This window comes from Perca fluviatilis, chromosome 4 (assembly GCF_010015445.1).
Source record: "Perca fluviatilis chromosome 4, GENO_Pfluv_1.0, whole genome shotgun sequence".
In the NCBI taxonomy this organism is placed as follows: domain Eukaryota; kingdom Metazoa; phylum Chordata; class Actinopteri; order Perciformes; family Percidae; genus Perca; species Perca fluviatilis.
The window spans coordinates 32,784,690-32,800,895 of NC_053115.1; the positions used below are offsets into that span (position 1 = coordinate 32,784,690).

The 16,206-nt window shown below is 44.3% G+C and overlaps 1 protein-coding gene across 1 annotated transcript; it reads right to left on the reverse strand.

The window, feature by feature from the left end:
* Positions 1–87: 87 nt before the first annotated feature.
* On the reverse strand, positions 88–16,030 carry mcm2 (minichromosome maintenance complex component 2). Its single transcript, XM_039798949.1, has 20 exons — positions 15,925–16,030; positions 13,673–13,866; positions 13,390–13,562; positions 11,885–12,015; positions 11,629–11,767; positions 11,240–11,337; positions 10,822–10,943; positions 9,886–10,093; positions 8,975–9,109; positions 7,971–8,162; positions 6,786–6,879; positions 6,603–6,681; positions 3,943–4,114; positions 3,703–3,829; positions 3,403–3,515; positions 2,917–3,081; positions 2,272–2,346; positions 1,919–2,101; positions 1,666–1,821; positions 88–1,171 (listed from the first exon to the last, which is right to left on the reverse strand). The coding sequence occupies exons 1-20, from the start codon at positions 15,928–15,930 to the stop codon at positions 1,061–1,063; spliced, it is 2,673 nt and encodes an 890-aa protein (XP_039654883.1). The 5' UTR covers positions 15,931–16,030; the 3' UTR covers positions 88–1,060.
* Between the last annotated feature and the right edge of the window lie 176 nt (positions 16,031–16,206).

Here is a 16,206-nt window from a genome sequence, read left to right on the forward strand (position 1 = left end):
TCAGTGTTCAATAATGAGATGTGGACCAAACTCTCAAATGAGATGTGGACCAAACTCTCTGCGGATGCAAAGGGGACAAAAGACAGGTTTAACAAATACAAGTTTAATATGGAAACAGACCTACAGTTCACTTTAACCTCTTTAAGCACTTTGTGTTTTTTATTATCTGTCCAAATGTGCACTTTTGTGACGTATGAAGGAGGCTACGTTCACTTCACACGTGAACGCCCACCGAGTAGAAAACGCTTGAAATGCAAAAATCTGTCAAACGTCCTCCATCTTGACAGAAGGTAGTAACAGAGAGGAATCAGACAATAAATCCCATTTCTTCAACAACACGGACAGAGACATGTACATTTATTTACAACCGGCCCCAGCAGAGGGCGGATACAGAGAGGAACCCGCGAAGAGATGGAAAACACAGGAGGAGGAGGAGCAACAGCGTGGAATGACCTGAAGAGTTTGATTGTTATTTTCCCCTTTTTTTTTTCGATTTTTATTCAATATTTCTGCAGTTAAAATGACTTCCGTCGACGCTGTTTGACCAAATATTAGCTCTTATTTTGAAACCAATCTCTTCATTTCATGTGTTGTGACGCGTTACTTCCAGTCACCATGGATACCCAAACAATCCAGTGGAAACTCTGCGTGATCTGGGGCCATTTCACCATTTTGTGAAGTACGCGCACACACCCCCCCCCTCCCACCCAGCTTTAAGATTCAAAACGAGGTCAACAACATTACAGCTCCAACAAAAACAACAAAAAAAAAAACAGGTTTGTGTTCCTGCTGCAGGTTTCCCCCTCTGATCATCTTCTTTCGCCTGCTTCCTCCAGCGGAACTCTTCCACGCAAAAATGTCTTCCAGGCATCAGTTCAGACTTAAAAAAGGTAACTACGCCTCACCCTGGAGTCTAAACATGATGAAACCCAAGCACTTTCTTTTTTTTTCCTCCTCTCTTCAATGACCCATTTTGGGCTACGAAACTGAGTTCCTCAAGCACTCTAAAAGTAGGGGGAAAAGTAGTAGGAGGAGGAAGAGGAGTGGGTGGTGAGGGCTTTTAGAACTGCTGCAGGATCAGTTTCTTCTTCCCGTCGTGGCTGAACTTGTTGGAGCGGAAGATGTCGCTGTCGTAGAAGGACGTCAGGTTGTGGATGTTGATCTGTCTCGCCTGGAGGAGGAGGAGGAGGAGGAGGAGACGGACAAAAGACTGATTAGAGCTTGGACGCATTTCTCCATGTGGGATACGTTTTGGCTATATTCTAAATATAACATACACTTAAACTGGTATCGATTTTAAAATCTAAAATCCAGTCTAATCCAGTCCACGTGAAGTCACAAGTGATTGCTGTTAAAATCAAAGTGGAGTTAAAAATCTTTTTTCCGATTTTTGTCTGTCGTGTCAGTCTCTCGAGTCCACACCAGTGAAGACTTTAGTCCTCTGCACTCCGAGCCTCTTACATCTCCACTGAATTTGTAACAACACCCAACACATCAGTGTTTTTGTATTTCTAACTTCATATCAATTCAGCTATACAAAGGCTAGCCAATGGCTGCCCGAGAGGTTTGAAGTTTGGGTTGAAAGTTAACACCAGAGGAAAAGACCTTTGACCTAAACGTACTATTTAACGTGTTCATTATCTCCCCATCTTCATTTCTGGTTACCTTATCCTGCAGTTCCTTCTCCGGGACCTCGATGGAGTCGTTCTGGACTCCGTATCTGTTCCGCTGGTAGGAGACCTGCTCGGCCACCAGCTGTTTGAGGATGAAGAGCAGCAGCTCGTTGTTGTCCCTGCGGAAGGCCAGGTAACGGGAAAAGGTCTGGACGGGAACACAAGACGACAGCGAAGTTAGACAAAAAAAAAAAAAAAGATTGGGTTTGAAAACAGAAAACCTGCCGGCCGCCACCCACACACACCTTCCTCATGCTCCTCATGACGCTGAACTTCTGCGTGTCGATGAAGCTCTCCAGCATCACCCTGATGGCCATGTTGACGTCGTCCTCCAGCACGTAGTCCCTCAGGTGCATCTTGGCGTGGGCCTCGGCCATGCGGATCATGGACTCGATGTGACGCACCGTGATGGGGATGCTGCCGGTCGCCTGTCAGCGAGACCAGACCAGCATCAACACGTTGTCAGCAAGCTACTCTTTACACGCTTTGGAGGGTCAACCAAATTATGACCATAAGTGCTATTGTGTACTTGTATTTCTTTCGGGAAAATGATCTGTGAAGGATATTTTCTAAACGCGTTGAAGTTCAGAGGACTCACCATCGACTCTTTGCGGAGGTCGCTGTAGATCTGAGCTACTTTGTCCTGGTCCATCTGGTTCAGTTTGGGATGAATCTGCAGACACAAGACATTAATGACCTCGTCTTTTAATATTTTGTTGAACCAAAGACACGAAAAAGTGATTTGTTGCCTCTAAACTTTAAAAAAAGTGTGTGCTTTTGGGGGGCAGGCAGCGTCATGAAAACACAAAACGGAGTATGTGCTGCATAGATACATAGAGTACTTTATTAATCCCAGCAGGACATTTCACCGTTGAGCAGCTTGTAGCATAAAGACAAATAACAACAATAGTTGAAAACTATCCAATTCTTATCAACAATAATTTAAAATAAGTGGGTTATTATTTTACTATAATACATACATGTGAAACGTTGCGCCGTGGTAGCCAGGTGGTTTATTACAATGGTTTATTTTGTTAATCATTGCATCCCCATTAAAAACTGTCTGGACTTCAGTCACCTATCGTCATTTAGTAATGAGTAATAAGTACCAAAAGTGTTACATTGTGGTCAGTTAAAAAAAACATTGCCTGCCCCACACACCCACACCCTATAATACAAGAAGCCATAATCTCTTCAACATGACTGAGTGATGGGTCATTGAAGATGGAGGATGAGCTCATACCCGCTCCTTGGAGTAGATGATGTACTTCCTTAGGAGGTCCTGGGGAATCGGCGGCACATCCGTCGTGTTGGGCAGAACAACTTCTTCTAAGGCCACGCCCCCTTCCTTGTTGCTAGGGTGATGCTTGATGTGGGAGCCAACCACAAAGCGCGCCAACATCTCGTCCTGGTTTGGAAAGGGAGCCAATCGCAGGCCAGAGCAGTGAGTTGTCTGCTACCGGACTGAATTCTAAAAGAAATCTTTTAACTTCCGAGATTATTTCATGGGGGCAGACAAGACTCATACTGGTTCACACACACACACACACACACACACACACACACACACACACACACACACACACACACACACACACACACACACACACACACACACACACACTGGGATGATTCATCATAGGTTAGAGTTAAAGAGGTCTCCTGTCTTCTAACCCAGTCCAACATAAATAAATAAATACAATCTACGTAAGTGTGTGCGTGCGTCTACCTGCACAGGGTCGATGGTGTCCCGGACGACACACAGCACGTCAAATCGAGACACGATGGGCTCCGTCAGGTCCACGTTCTCGGAAAAGGTCAGGGAGGGGTCGTACCTGCCGCCTGCAGGGAGGGGAGCACAGAGAGCGACCACGAGACGTTCACTATGACGCTCTGACTCTGGTTTCAGTGTGTACTGAAAATAATGACAACTAATAGACTTTAATCAAACTTAAATGGAACAACGTGCAGAGGACAGTGAATGAATATCAGCCATTTTTGGCTCCCGATTTCACACTGTTCTATGTACCGATGGGGTTAGAGGCGGCGATGACGGTGCATCTGGCCTGCAGCGAGGTGACGATGCCGGCCTTGGAGATGGAGATGCTCTGCTGCTCCATGGCCTCGTGGATACTCGTCCTGTCGGCATCGTTCATCTGGGGGGAGGACAGCGTGAGGTTAGACCGGTATTATTCCACCCGCCCGGTCTGAGAGAACAGCGCCCGACCGAATCGGCGTTTCGAGCTAGGACAGGAACGTCTCGGCTCACCTTGTCGAACTCGTCGATCAGACAGACGCCGCGGTCGGCCAGCACCAGCGCTCCGGCCTCCAGCGTCCACTCGCGGGTGACCGGGTGTCTCTGGACGTACGCGGTCAGACCGACGGCAGAGGCCCCCTGACCCGTGGTGAACACCGCGCGGCTCGACACCTTCTCCACGTACCTGCAGAGAGAAATCCATCAGGGCTTCGGATTCAGAGGCTTTCTAAATCAAATACGCTTTTTTTATCTCGCATTATGTCTGGTTCCGTCCACACTCCGGCACATCTTAAAATGGGAGATGGTTTTTCACTAAGAGATAAAATCCCAATGTTCTTAGCTTTGTTCCCTGGCCTATTGTGCGTTCTGCTTTCTCATTACTGCCGCCGATGAGGTCACGTTTACGGCTCCGTTTGGTCAGTCGGCTCGTTTTTCAGCAAGATTACAGAAAAACTACTCGCCAGATTTTTTTTAATGAAACTCAGTGGAAGGGTGAAGCATCGGCCAAGGGGGTAAAAAAAAAAGCAACATGTTGGAGGCGATCCGAGTCACGGGGCGCATACACATTATTTTCACTTTCATTAACATTGCGAAATGGGGCATATGTGCTGAATCCAGGTGTCGGAATAATCTGAAAAATGACTTTCCGATCACATTTCATGGCTCACCTCTATGTTGATAGCATAGTGGCGCTGCGCCACGGTAAAATTTCCAGCTCAACGGGATCAGAAATAGGGCAGACGCACAACAGGGTTTCCGCTATGTACACCACGCACCACCCTTCCTTCGGCTGATAATGAAAAGTGATAAAGTCGTAGAGCCGTCTGCTCTACTGAACTCAAGCTCTCAAGCGCTCTCTCTCTCTCTCTCTCTCTCTCTCTCTCTCTCTTTTTTTTTCCAGGGTGAGCAGAGCAACTGGAACAGTGACAGGACGTCATCACTCGCGAAGTCATGGCAAACCAATAAACAGGGCGAGTACTACGTCACTCAATAAGTGATAAACAGCGACGAAAGCCGCGACATGAAATCTGCAGTCACGCGGGTCCCGTGAAATTTGACAGCTACAGTTTATTGGAAAATAGTGTTGGGCACACTGACTTTGATGAATTTACTGTTTATCAGACCCCAGATGAGACAAGAAGCTAATGTTAGCTAATGTTAGCTAACGCTGCGGTGACGGGCCCTCTGCCTCTGACTCCCGTTGCAGGAGAACGCTGTATTCCTCCGACACGCTGTATTAACGTTACTGTTTTAAAAGCGTTTTCCAGGTTAGTGGGGGTGCGTACCGCTCCAAACCAACATGAAAAACGTAGCTAGTAATGTTCACTCAGCGTTTAGTTTTGTTGTTAAACCGTGTGTAATATGAGCGGTGACGTTAAATCACCCTACGGTACCGTCTATTTGCTGGATGGTTTCAAGGTAACGGTCGGCAGCTAACTTTAGCAGATAAGCCCGTATACTGACGTCCAATCCCCCCCCCCGCCACTGTTTAAAAACACTGAGCAAGAGCCCAACTAGGCAAGGTGTGATTTTTGTTTTCTTGTATTTTGGTCTGTTGCGTTTTCATCGAGACCGCAGAGGTTGGGGGGGGTGAGGGTTTTTAGTTCTTGTTCCATTGTAAGTTTGTTCCGTATGTTTGTTCAAAAATGTAAAACATAAAAAACTGATCATAAAAAAAACTAAAGAAAACACTGAGCAATGAAATACAACACATCTTTGTCGCGTTCATGTGGTTTCCAAGTTACGACTTAAAAAAGGAGAATTCCGGTCGATTTCAACACGTAGCTCTGTCGTTTGTAAATTTGGGAGTGCCGTCAGTAGCGAGAAAAGCGAAAACAATCAGTGTTGCCAACACCGCGTTATCCTCCTGCTAGCGTTAGCACCCAGGAGGCTGAAACAGGGCACGTTTTAAAAAGGCGCTTTTAGCCTCTTAACATGTTTGAAATGTCATTACAAGGGATTCCTTCCGAGTGAACACAGTGAATCCGGCTGCAGTAGATGTGACAGAAATGCATAAAAGGTGTGCTAATTCTGCTCTGTTCAAAGTTTAAAGCTCAGGAACACACCAAAGTCAGAAGAACGACTTCCCAACTCGGGAAGTGGGACCATCGGAGGAGCACGTGAACGCAGCGTGGGCCTTGGCAGAGGTCTGCGTCTCTCCCGAGTGCCATTTTAGCTTTTCATTAAAGGAAATTCTCTTTTCTTTTATACTTCAACAACTTTGACAAGTATAACTTTCAACTATTTTCAATATCTGTACAGTAAAGAAACAGCTGGGTATTAGCTTAGCACAAAGACTGTAAATAGTGAGAAACAGCTAGCTGGCTCCGTGCAAAGAGAATAAAACCCACCGAGCAGCAACGCTAAAGCTCACCAATTAACATGTTGTTTATTTAATCTGTACAAAAAAAATAAAATGTAAAAAGGACACGTTGTGGTGTTACGTGCCAAGATGATTTATTGGCCAGGAGGAGTAACTTCCTGGAATTCCATTGTAGCTTCTTCAGTGACTACAGGAAGTCAACACTTATGCTAATAATCTAAGCTAACAGATCTGTAGCTTCATATTTAGCATAACCAATATTTAAAATAGTTAAAAAGTATAAAAAAACAAACAAAAAAAAAACATCTAAATGTTATTATAGGTGTATTTTGGGCATGGATATACATACTTGAGGAACTGAGACTTGGCGGTTCCCGGGTCTCCACACAGCAGCACGTTGATGTCTCCGCGCACTTTGTGTTTACCACCTGGAAGAGAGAGAGAGAAGGGGGTGAGAGTGTTTACTGGTGAACAGAAACAGGAGGAGGGCACACAGAGAGAAAAGGTGTTACTGCTTCAGGCTGGTAGTGACCTGGGTTTTTAGACTCTCCTCCAAACAGCGCCAGGGCCAGGGCTCGCTTGATGTCCTCGTGGCCGTAGATGGACGGCGCCATGCTGGCAAAGATCTACAGACACGACAGAGCAGGTTAAGAAACATCTGTACAGGAAATATCACAAACCAGCCGCCTTTATGCGTGGCTCGTAATACGGCTCAGGTGATAAGTTACCACGTTTTAATTCATTAAGCCAGAAAAAAAAAAAACGGCACCGTCAGACGCCGCGTACCAAGAGCCTGGGTCTGTCCCAGGTTTTTTCCTGAGAGGGAGTTTTTCCTCGCCACTGTCGCACTGAATGCTTGCTCTTGGGGAATTACTGGAATTACTTTGTAATTTATAGAGTGTGGTCGAGACCTACTCTATCTGTAAAGTGTTTTGAGATAACTCTTGTTATGAATTGATACTATAAATAAAATTGAGTTGAATTAAAACAGTTTAAACCAGCTTCTGTGTTGACACAGCTGATAAAGAAGAGATTAAATGGGTCTCTGGTGGCCGGGTTGGCTCAGTGGGTAGAGCAGGCGCACATATACATAGAGGTTTATGCCTCGACGCAGAGGTCCAGGGTTCGAATCTGACCTGTGACTATTTCCTGCATGTCTTCCCCCCCCCTCTCTCACCTAGCTGTCCTGTCCATTAAAAAAAAGGCAGAAAAGCCCCCAAAAAATGGTTCTCTGTCTGTTGCCAATAGTAGTGTAGAGTTTTGGTATTTTTCTTGCTTTCTGCCCAAAGAAAAGTTCTAATTTAGCTTTAATTTAATCTTAATGAATTTTACAAAAAGTCAGAGAAATGTCTGCGGGACAGTCAGACAGAAAACTTAAAATCTAAATCAGTTGTGCACAAAGAACAAAATTATACTAAAAATATGTTTTTACTCCATGCATAACATGTGCATAGGTTTTAATAGCAAAGTCAAATTTCCATCACCTTGTGACAGGCAAATATATTTTCTGAGTTGGTGTGACTGCACTGACTGAAGTGTACCAACATATTTGATGAAGAAGACCTCGGTAGCTATTACAACAAATCATCTGCAGTCACAATCTTTCTTTACTTGAGGGACAAATAATTTCAGACTGACTGCAACGTCGGTCATTTTAGAACGTATTCTACCGAGCTGCAGCAGACGTTCAGAGGTATCAGAGTGTGCTCATCCTCACCCTCTCCCCGATGCGTTCGTCCTTGGACAGGGTGACGATGGCCTTGACGTCTTCGTCGGTCAGCTCGGCCACGGCGACGCCCTCGTCTCTGCGGGTGATGTGGTTGGCTAGGATCACCGTGGCAAACACGGGGAAGCCGTTGGCCATGTTCAGAGAGCCGTCGTAGTTGTTGTGGTAGATGCCCGTCAGTTCCTGCGAGGGAAAGTAAAAATCATCATGTCGGTTTTCTTTTTCATTGTGCTGAAGAAAGTAAATCACCTGGTAATCAGAAATAATAATAAAAAAAAAAACAATAATTAGAATCTCATTCTTTCAACTTTTTTGTTTGCGAGCATAGTTTGAGAAAATGGATTTGCGATCTAACTAGGGTTGGCTACCGGACCGAATTGCAACGCAGATTTCGGTGCCTTCTGAGCTGCTCTCTGATGCATTGAAACAGGAGGCAACAGAAGCATCGCTGCACGCGACGCTAGTTAACACTTCACTTGACAACAGGTAACGTTAGCCTACAGTTAGCTAGTTAACACTACACTTGACAGCAGGTAACGTTAGCCTACAGTTAGCTAGTTAACACTACACTTGACAGCAGGTAATGTTAGCCTACCATTAGCTAGCAGCTGGATTAAACACAGTTAAAATGCTGACAGCTAAACGGTGTAAAAGTGTGACTGTATTTCACTGGAGAGGATTCCAACAGCGGGACGTTGAGCAGTGTGCCGTTGTCGGAAAAACAACACAGACGGTGCGTTCACTTGAAACTAGTAAGCCTCGTGGTGCATTCAAAGTTATTGTAAAATACTCTATTCCCTTATTATTTTAAGTATAGGTTCAGGCACCGGCACCGTTTTACTAGTATCGTTTTAGCACCGGTTTCGGAAAAAACCCAAACGATACCCAACCCTATAGGTGATCCAGGAGAATAGAGGATGGATACCCAACCCTACTCGTAACACATCTCAAACGTTTTTATTCACGTCAAAATTTATGTTTTTAACTCCACTCACGATCTCGTCTCCAGGCTTGCAGTTGTCCACCAGGTCGGCCAGCAGGATGGCGTCTTTGGAGCGCGGGAGGCGGCCGGCGGCTACTTTACCGGGACTTTCCTGGATGGTGATTCTCTGGTAGTTCTGGTAAACAGTCTGCAGGACGGAGAGGATTGGTTCATTAACTCAGACAAAGGTCGGTCAGGTCATTGGATGAACCACCATTTACCGTAAATAAACGATTAGCTAATAAATGCAGCGGAAAAGTTAAAGAACTCATATTATGCTCATTTTCAGGTTCATAATTGTATTTAGAGGTTATATCAGAATAGGTTTACATGGTTTAAGTTTCAAAAAACACCATATTTTTGTTGTACTGCACATTGCTGCAGCTCCTCTTTTCACCCTGTGTTGAGCTCTCTGTTTTAGCTACAGAGTGAGACATCTCACTTCTGATCCATCTTTGTTGGGACTCTCACATGAGCAGTAGCTAGGTAAGGACTACTAGCCAGTCAGAAGCAGAGTATGAGGTCGTGCCACACTAGCAGCTAGGCGAGCATTATAACGTGTGTTACAAAATGACGCATGTTTGTCTCTGAAGTAAAGGCTGGACTACAATAGAGCTGTTTGGAGCAGTTTGTGAACAGTGTTTTCTGTTGGAGATGGTGAGTCCCTTTGGGGTGGACTTTGAGCTTTTTAACTTTTCTAAACATATAACGTGTACAAAAAAAAAATAATATATAACAATAAAGGAAAGGGGAAAAGCATAATATGTGCACTTTAAGTCATAATGCCGAAACGGTTTTGATTACACACACACTCATTTAATTAGGATAACGAGTGTGTGAAGGTTTTTATCCTCAGGATAGTTCACTTCATCAACACAAACACAATGTCCAACGTGTCCAGCACGCACACAGGGGGCCACTCACCAACTCCATGTTGATCTCGAAGGGGCCCAGGGACTGACACTCGGGACAGGAGCCCGGCTTCACCTCCTGGTTCTGGGACTGGAAGAAGGGTCCCAGCACAAAGTTACACTTGTTACAGTTGTACTTGACCATGCCGAGCTGAGGCAGGACGCCGGTGCAGCTGCTCACCACGCCGCTGGTCCGGATCAGCTGGTTCAGGTGGAGCTGCCTGAAGGAGGGAAGAAGAAGAACGAGAGACGATTAGATTTGTTGCCCGATTTCATTTGATCTCCCGTCTGTTTCCTGCTTTTTGTAAAACTCGGGTTGGTGGACCATGAAGTCTGCACATCATGCATTATTTACCATTCCATCTGCTCATTTTGATTCTGACGTCTGCACTGCGCTCAGTAGATAATGATTCATGCAGTGTTTGCGTATAAAGCACATAAGTCAGTTTTATTTATGTAACCCCAAACTACTCATTTGCCCCCAGAGGGCTTTACCATCTGCAGAACATACGGCACTCTGTCTTTAGATCCTCTGTTCAGACACAAAAATATTTCAGGAAAAAAATCGAAACCGTATGTCGCTTTTTCATGTCATGTAGAAGTTATTGTGATTACGGATCGCAGATTTGTAAATAGCGTTGCCGTCGACATCCAAGTCATTATTAAGTCTGGGAAACTCCTTTTTCTCGGAATACTCTGATAGACACGACTTGGCCCTTAATACGGAAGTGTATGCAACCCAAACGAACATGAAAGGTGTCTTTTAATGTCTATTAAATCAAATTTGTAGGCATATATTATTCAAAACCTAACATGACCCCCCTCTAATCACACATCCATCTTGGCAACATGAACGCAGCATTAGCAACAGAGGAAGGACCCCTCCTCCAGGAGAGGACGGACGCTGTTAATGTAAAGTAGACACAAGTGGCAAAACGTTCAATGTTACCTGAGTGAGCGGATCTCCTCGACTAACGGCAGGTTGCAGATGCGGACGTGGATCTCGTGGGCAATGCGGTCGTATTTGGGGTACATGGCCAGCACCACTTCTTTGGCTGCTTCATCAAAAACCTGACAACACACACACGTTGGATTTAGAGACTAAGAAAAATAAAAAGGATCCATCGTTGTTCTTCAGTTCTGTTTAGTCAGAGTTCGACAGCTTTCACACCAGTCTGTTCACCAGTCTGAACCCCACCAGAAAGCAACCCGAATGATTTGTAAGTCAGAGACAGGAGACTCTCACAGGCCAGGCCTCAGAAAAAATGTGATTAAAAAAAAAAAAATTATTTCTTCTTTGGGGCAGTGTCTTTGAATAAAATACAATAACATTTTAATATGACTAAAAACAACACAACTGAACTCACTTTCAGCATCTCAGTTGGAGCCTCTGGTAGGAAGTAGGCCAAGACGTGCTCTCTGGCTGCGAGGTCTTCATAGTTCACAACCAGACTCTCCTTGTTCTCTGGAATGGCAGGTGGGATGTTAAGTTCATTCACTTTAAACCAGAATTCAGAAAAATATATATATATTTTTTTAAAGATTTTTTGGGGGGCATTTCAGCCTTTAATGGAAAGAACAGATAGATATGAAAGGGGAGAGAGAGGGGGGATGGCATGCAGGAAAACGTCTCATGTTGGACTCGAACCCTGGACCTTCTGCGTCGAGGTATACAACCCCAAATATGTGTGCCTGCTCTACCAACTGAGCTAACCGGGCCACACAAACGCATATTTTACAAAAACAGTTGGGCTACCTTTGCACATGTCGCTGATCTTCTCCTTGAAGACGTTGTGGCCGTTCTCGTCCACGTGGGTCCGCAGGAAGTTCTTGAAGCGGTTGTAGATCTCCAGCCTGGGAGCCGCCATGGACACCCACTCCCTCACAGTGTGGCCCTGCAGACAGGGGGAGAAAAAAACCGTCAGACCCCCGTACCACCGCTGGAAAGTACCAGTCCGACAGGAAAAGAACAAAAAAAAAATTAATACGATTGTAGCAGCAGTATTACAAACCTTCATGTCCTCCAGGTTCTCGATGCTCTCGATCATTTCCTCTTCCTCTCCGTCTGCAACACCCTCGGCCGCCCGCTCAGCCAATCGCCTTCTTCGAGCCGCCGGGCGCTCGTCGTCCTCGTCTTCGCTGTCTGGACACAGCAAAAATAAACAAGTTATTCACCCGATCCCTTCACCCACCTCCTTTTCACCCTGGACCCTTTAAAAAAATAAAATAAAAAGACACCTCTGCCTAACATCTGTCAGCTTCTTTTAATGTAGGATTGTTTTTTGTTCCAAGTACTGACAACACTCATTTATCCACCCCTTTCCTGTCATTTCTTATATGCCTTTTATCTGTCTATTATATTTGTATATTTCTGCTTGTATTATACAGCAGAGATATATTAGAGATCTGCTCTTTGTAAAAGGAAATAAATAAAAAAAAGTTAATATCAATGTATTTTGTAACTCTTTGTTATACTTCTATATGGGGGATGATCATGCTCCAGATTTTGGAACTACAGTTCTATAGGTATGTATAATGTTTCCATGGGGACAGTGAGTTAGCTGTGGGCTACAACTTGAGCCCTGTTATTTTTAGCCTCCATTTGTCAAATTGACTCCATTTGAAGTATGCTGAATTAGCAGCTCCTCTGGCAAGTTCTGGAGTTATTTTTTCAAAAGGATTTCTAAGTGAATTTACAGATGTTAATTCGCAATGGATAACAGGAATCCTATCCTCTGTAAAACTGAGGATGTAAAACATGTTGCATGCTTCTTGCGGTCAGCACGGATAGGGGCGGTGCGGATGGTGATATTGCACAATTGCATTCTGGGCACCTGTGCGCCGAGGGTCTGAGCACCGAGCCGTGCACCTCCAAGATTTTGTGACAATGCAAGCGGGATTTTGTAACAATACAGGGACACAGACCGCGTTGCAATGATTGGCTCGCTACAGGACCTGAAAGTGCACGTACGCTGATTCAAAGAGATGGTTTTTAAAAAGGTCGACTAATCTACATCCATGGAGCAAGACTAGAGAAGAGAGGAAGTGAGGATGTTCTTGGAGCAGCTTTGACTAAAAATAAGCACGAACAACTAGACAGTCGCGGGGGACTCTCTGCACCGGCATTGGTCACCCCGAAAACATGACGGAGATCAGATTTGACGGAGTAATGCCTCAGCAAAGTTGATAACGGGCCAAATCAGTAGGCAAAACTACAATAACCCAGCCTGACAAGCAGGACCCACATCAAAATGTTGGGTCTGGGGAACTCACCATCGACGGGGCTCAATCCGAGGGGTAAATGGTTGTCTTTCGAATTCCCTCTGCACGCAAATAATAGGATAGCGCTACAACCAGGCGAGTTGGTTTTTCCAGCTCGCAAGTCAACGGAGAGTGCCTAGACCCCCCCCCTCCTCCCCCCCGGCTGCAAAATAATGTTGCTGCCGCTAGGGTGCGTCTAGATTTCTATGCTAACAATAACCAACTTCCTGTTGCATTTTGAATAATGGCTCCTCACCGTAGAGCAGTCCTCTCCTCAGCCGCCCACTGACGCCCTGCTCCCTGTCCCGCCTCCTCATGGCCTCCTCGGCGGCGGCTCGGGCTCCAGGCGACAGCTCCGACAGATCCTCGTCGTCCAGGTCCAAGCCCTCCGCCTCGTACTGGTCCAGCGCCGGGATGGCTCGGTAATCCCTGGACGGAGGAGAAAAACACTCGTCAGCAAGCGCCAAAATTTTCCGACGCCAAGTAAACCTGCTGGTTGAGATTTAGACCAAAGCCAACCCCCACACCCCCCTCCTCACCTCTCCATCCCGTCTCCGATCAGCTCCTCTCCATCCCCGTCCTCCTCCTCCTCTCCGGGCAGGGGTCCGTCCCCCAGCAGCCCCTCAGACTCGTCCTCGAAGGGGGGCAGGTCTCGCCCGGGGCTGGAGGTCATGTCTCCTCTCCTGGCGGCTCGGCTGGGGCTGGTGGCCATGTGGTACGACTCGGAGGAATCCTGGCCACGACACAGACACATTACTCCGACTACTCTTATTTCAACAGGCGGACACGACATCATCGGATGACTTGAAGCACTAATGCACATACAGGCCTAGATTTACATTTTGTTTATTATTCATTTCTAGCTATTGTATTTTGTTTACCTCCCCCTCTTTTAGTGTTCTTGTCTCATTTATTTGGTGATTTTATGCAACTGGACAGCTGCTACACGAGGATTGTTTAAATAGCTACTCATCTGAATTTAAAAATTCCATTAGCAGTAAGTTTATCGTTCAACAGCATCTGAAATCCAAAGGATGTATATCGTCAAAGGGTTACGTTTTGTTATTAATAACTGAAAGTCACACTTTTTGTAATTTTAAATGCAGAAGATCCATTCTGAACATTGAACCATTGTTATCAGTGGTGGAAACTAACTTGTACATGTACTCAAGCACTGTCCTAAAGAACAGTTTTTAAGTACTTGTGTATTTTTATTTGATGCTAATGTATAGTGCGAGTTCTCTACATCAAGGAAAATTGTTCTTTTTACTCCACTACCCATATTTGATAGTTATTTTGCAGATTAAGATTTTATTTATATAAATATAATTTAAAATATAAACAACCCAGTGTATAGTTTAAAAATAGCTCCACCTCAGCCAGCTTCGACATTAAAATATTATTAAATTAATGATCAAATAATATAATACTCAAACTCTGCATAAGGAGTACTTATTAAAATTGTACTTTTGTTTTTATTTGAGTGAGATTTTGAACACTGGACTTTTACTAGAGTATTTTTACAGTGTGGTATATTTGCACATTAATTTTAGTATGTGCAATAAACTTAATTTGAACTTTTAAACTTGTTCTCATTTGTTCATTTTACCTGTTGAAAATTGGGGGTTCACTTACTGTTGCCTATTGTTATTGTGTGTTACTCTTTTTAAATATGATATATTACTTGTATTAATATGTGACATGGAAGGATGAGTCTGCTTTGGTGTGCCCGTTTGTCCCATGCTGCGAGCTGAATGTACCATAAAAAGGGACAATAAAAACTGAGCTGGACTATTACTTTACTAAAGGATGTAGGTCTTCTAAATAGGTTTCTCTCACGGATGTATGGGCTAATATTGGTTTCTCTCCTATCAGAGAGTGGGATGCATCCTATAATGTAATCTGATACAGACCATCACAAACTGTGGTCTGAATTCACATCACACTGACAGTCTCAACAAAAGCTGTTACAGCGTCCAGCCCCTAGCTATGTCTTATGATATGTTAACTGTTATCATGGTAATATAAATCACAAATGTCAAACCAGGAGTAAAATGTGTCACAATAAAATAGAGATGTAAGAAACAATGATATTACTGGCAGCCACAAAAGTCACAAAAAGCAGCTAAAACGATAAAATGAAGTGGTAACGTTATAAAAAAATAACGTTAACGTACAGGATAGAGATTTAGATAGTCACCAACTAGCTACATGCTGCTGATGCTCTTAACATGTGGTACTTATTTTGTTCTATGTTAAAACACAATTTAGCTGGAAACCTAGTCAGTGGTTTTGAGTTTTCTGTAAGTAATGTGTGTGTTATTTCTCACTTGACTTTAATCCACAGACAACTACATTTACACACTCCATATTCAACGTTAGTTAACGTTAACTGATCAAGCAACAAGAAGCTCAACAGCCACATGGCATGTCTGCTTTTAGCAGCAGGACAAACACACAACAGATGATTGAACATGTTAGCAACAGTGAAAACCCGACTGATCATTAAAAAAAAAATAACGTATTTCAAATCCAGCAGGGCTTAATCTTTAAACACGTTTTCATTTCAGTCTCTTGATAGCTAACGTTACAACAAGTAGCTAAAGCTGTAACGTTAACCATCCCTGTCATTGTTGTGATGAGGATAAAAGTACAAAAGTCAAACGTTTTTACAGCGGAAAACTCAAGCTACAAACTTATGTCTGTTCAATGTAACTTCTTACTCCTTTTGAAAACACACGGAACCCGACATTTGAACGTTTTAGTCTGTTTTTTAATCGTTTTAACTCACCGCCATTGTTTCGCGTCTGTCTGTGTCTGCCTCTTGTAAGGAAACTTCTTCTTCCTGCCGGGAGTCTCTTTTCGCGCGAAAAGCCCATGTGACACTCAAAGCCCGCGAAAAGTGATGAATATTCAGATCAACCCATGACGTTCGTCTCCTTATTGGTCGGTCCGTTTCAAAGAGGCGGGACTTAAAATACAAAGCGTTTGGTTTCACATGCGGGTCGTTCTGCCGGTGAAATGGTGTCGCCTGATAGTAAAAGCGGTTCAGGCATACATCCATGGGTGCAGG

Coding starts and splice junctions, on each gene's coding strand:
- mcm2 (XM_039798949.1), bottom strand. Junction 11,338..11,628: donor GATCAGCGACATGTGCAAAG/GTAGCCCAACTG, acceptor CTGCCATTCCAG/AGAACAAGGAGAGTCTGGTT. Junction 3,830..3,942: donor TGATCGACGAGTTCGACAAG/GTGAGCCGAGAC, acceptor TCCTCCCCCCAG/ATGAACGATGCCGACAGGAC.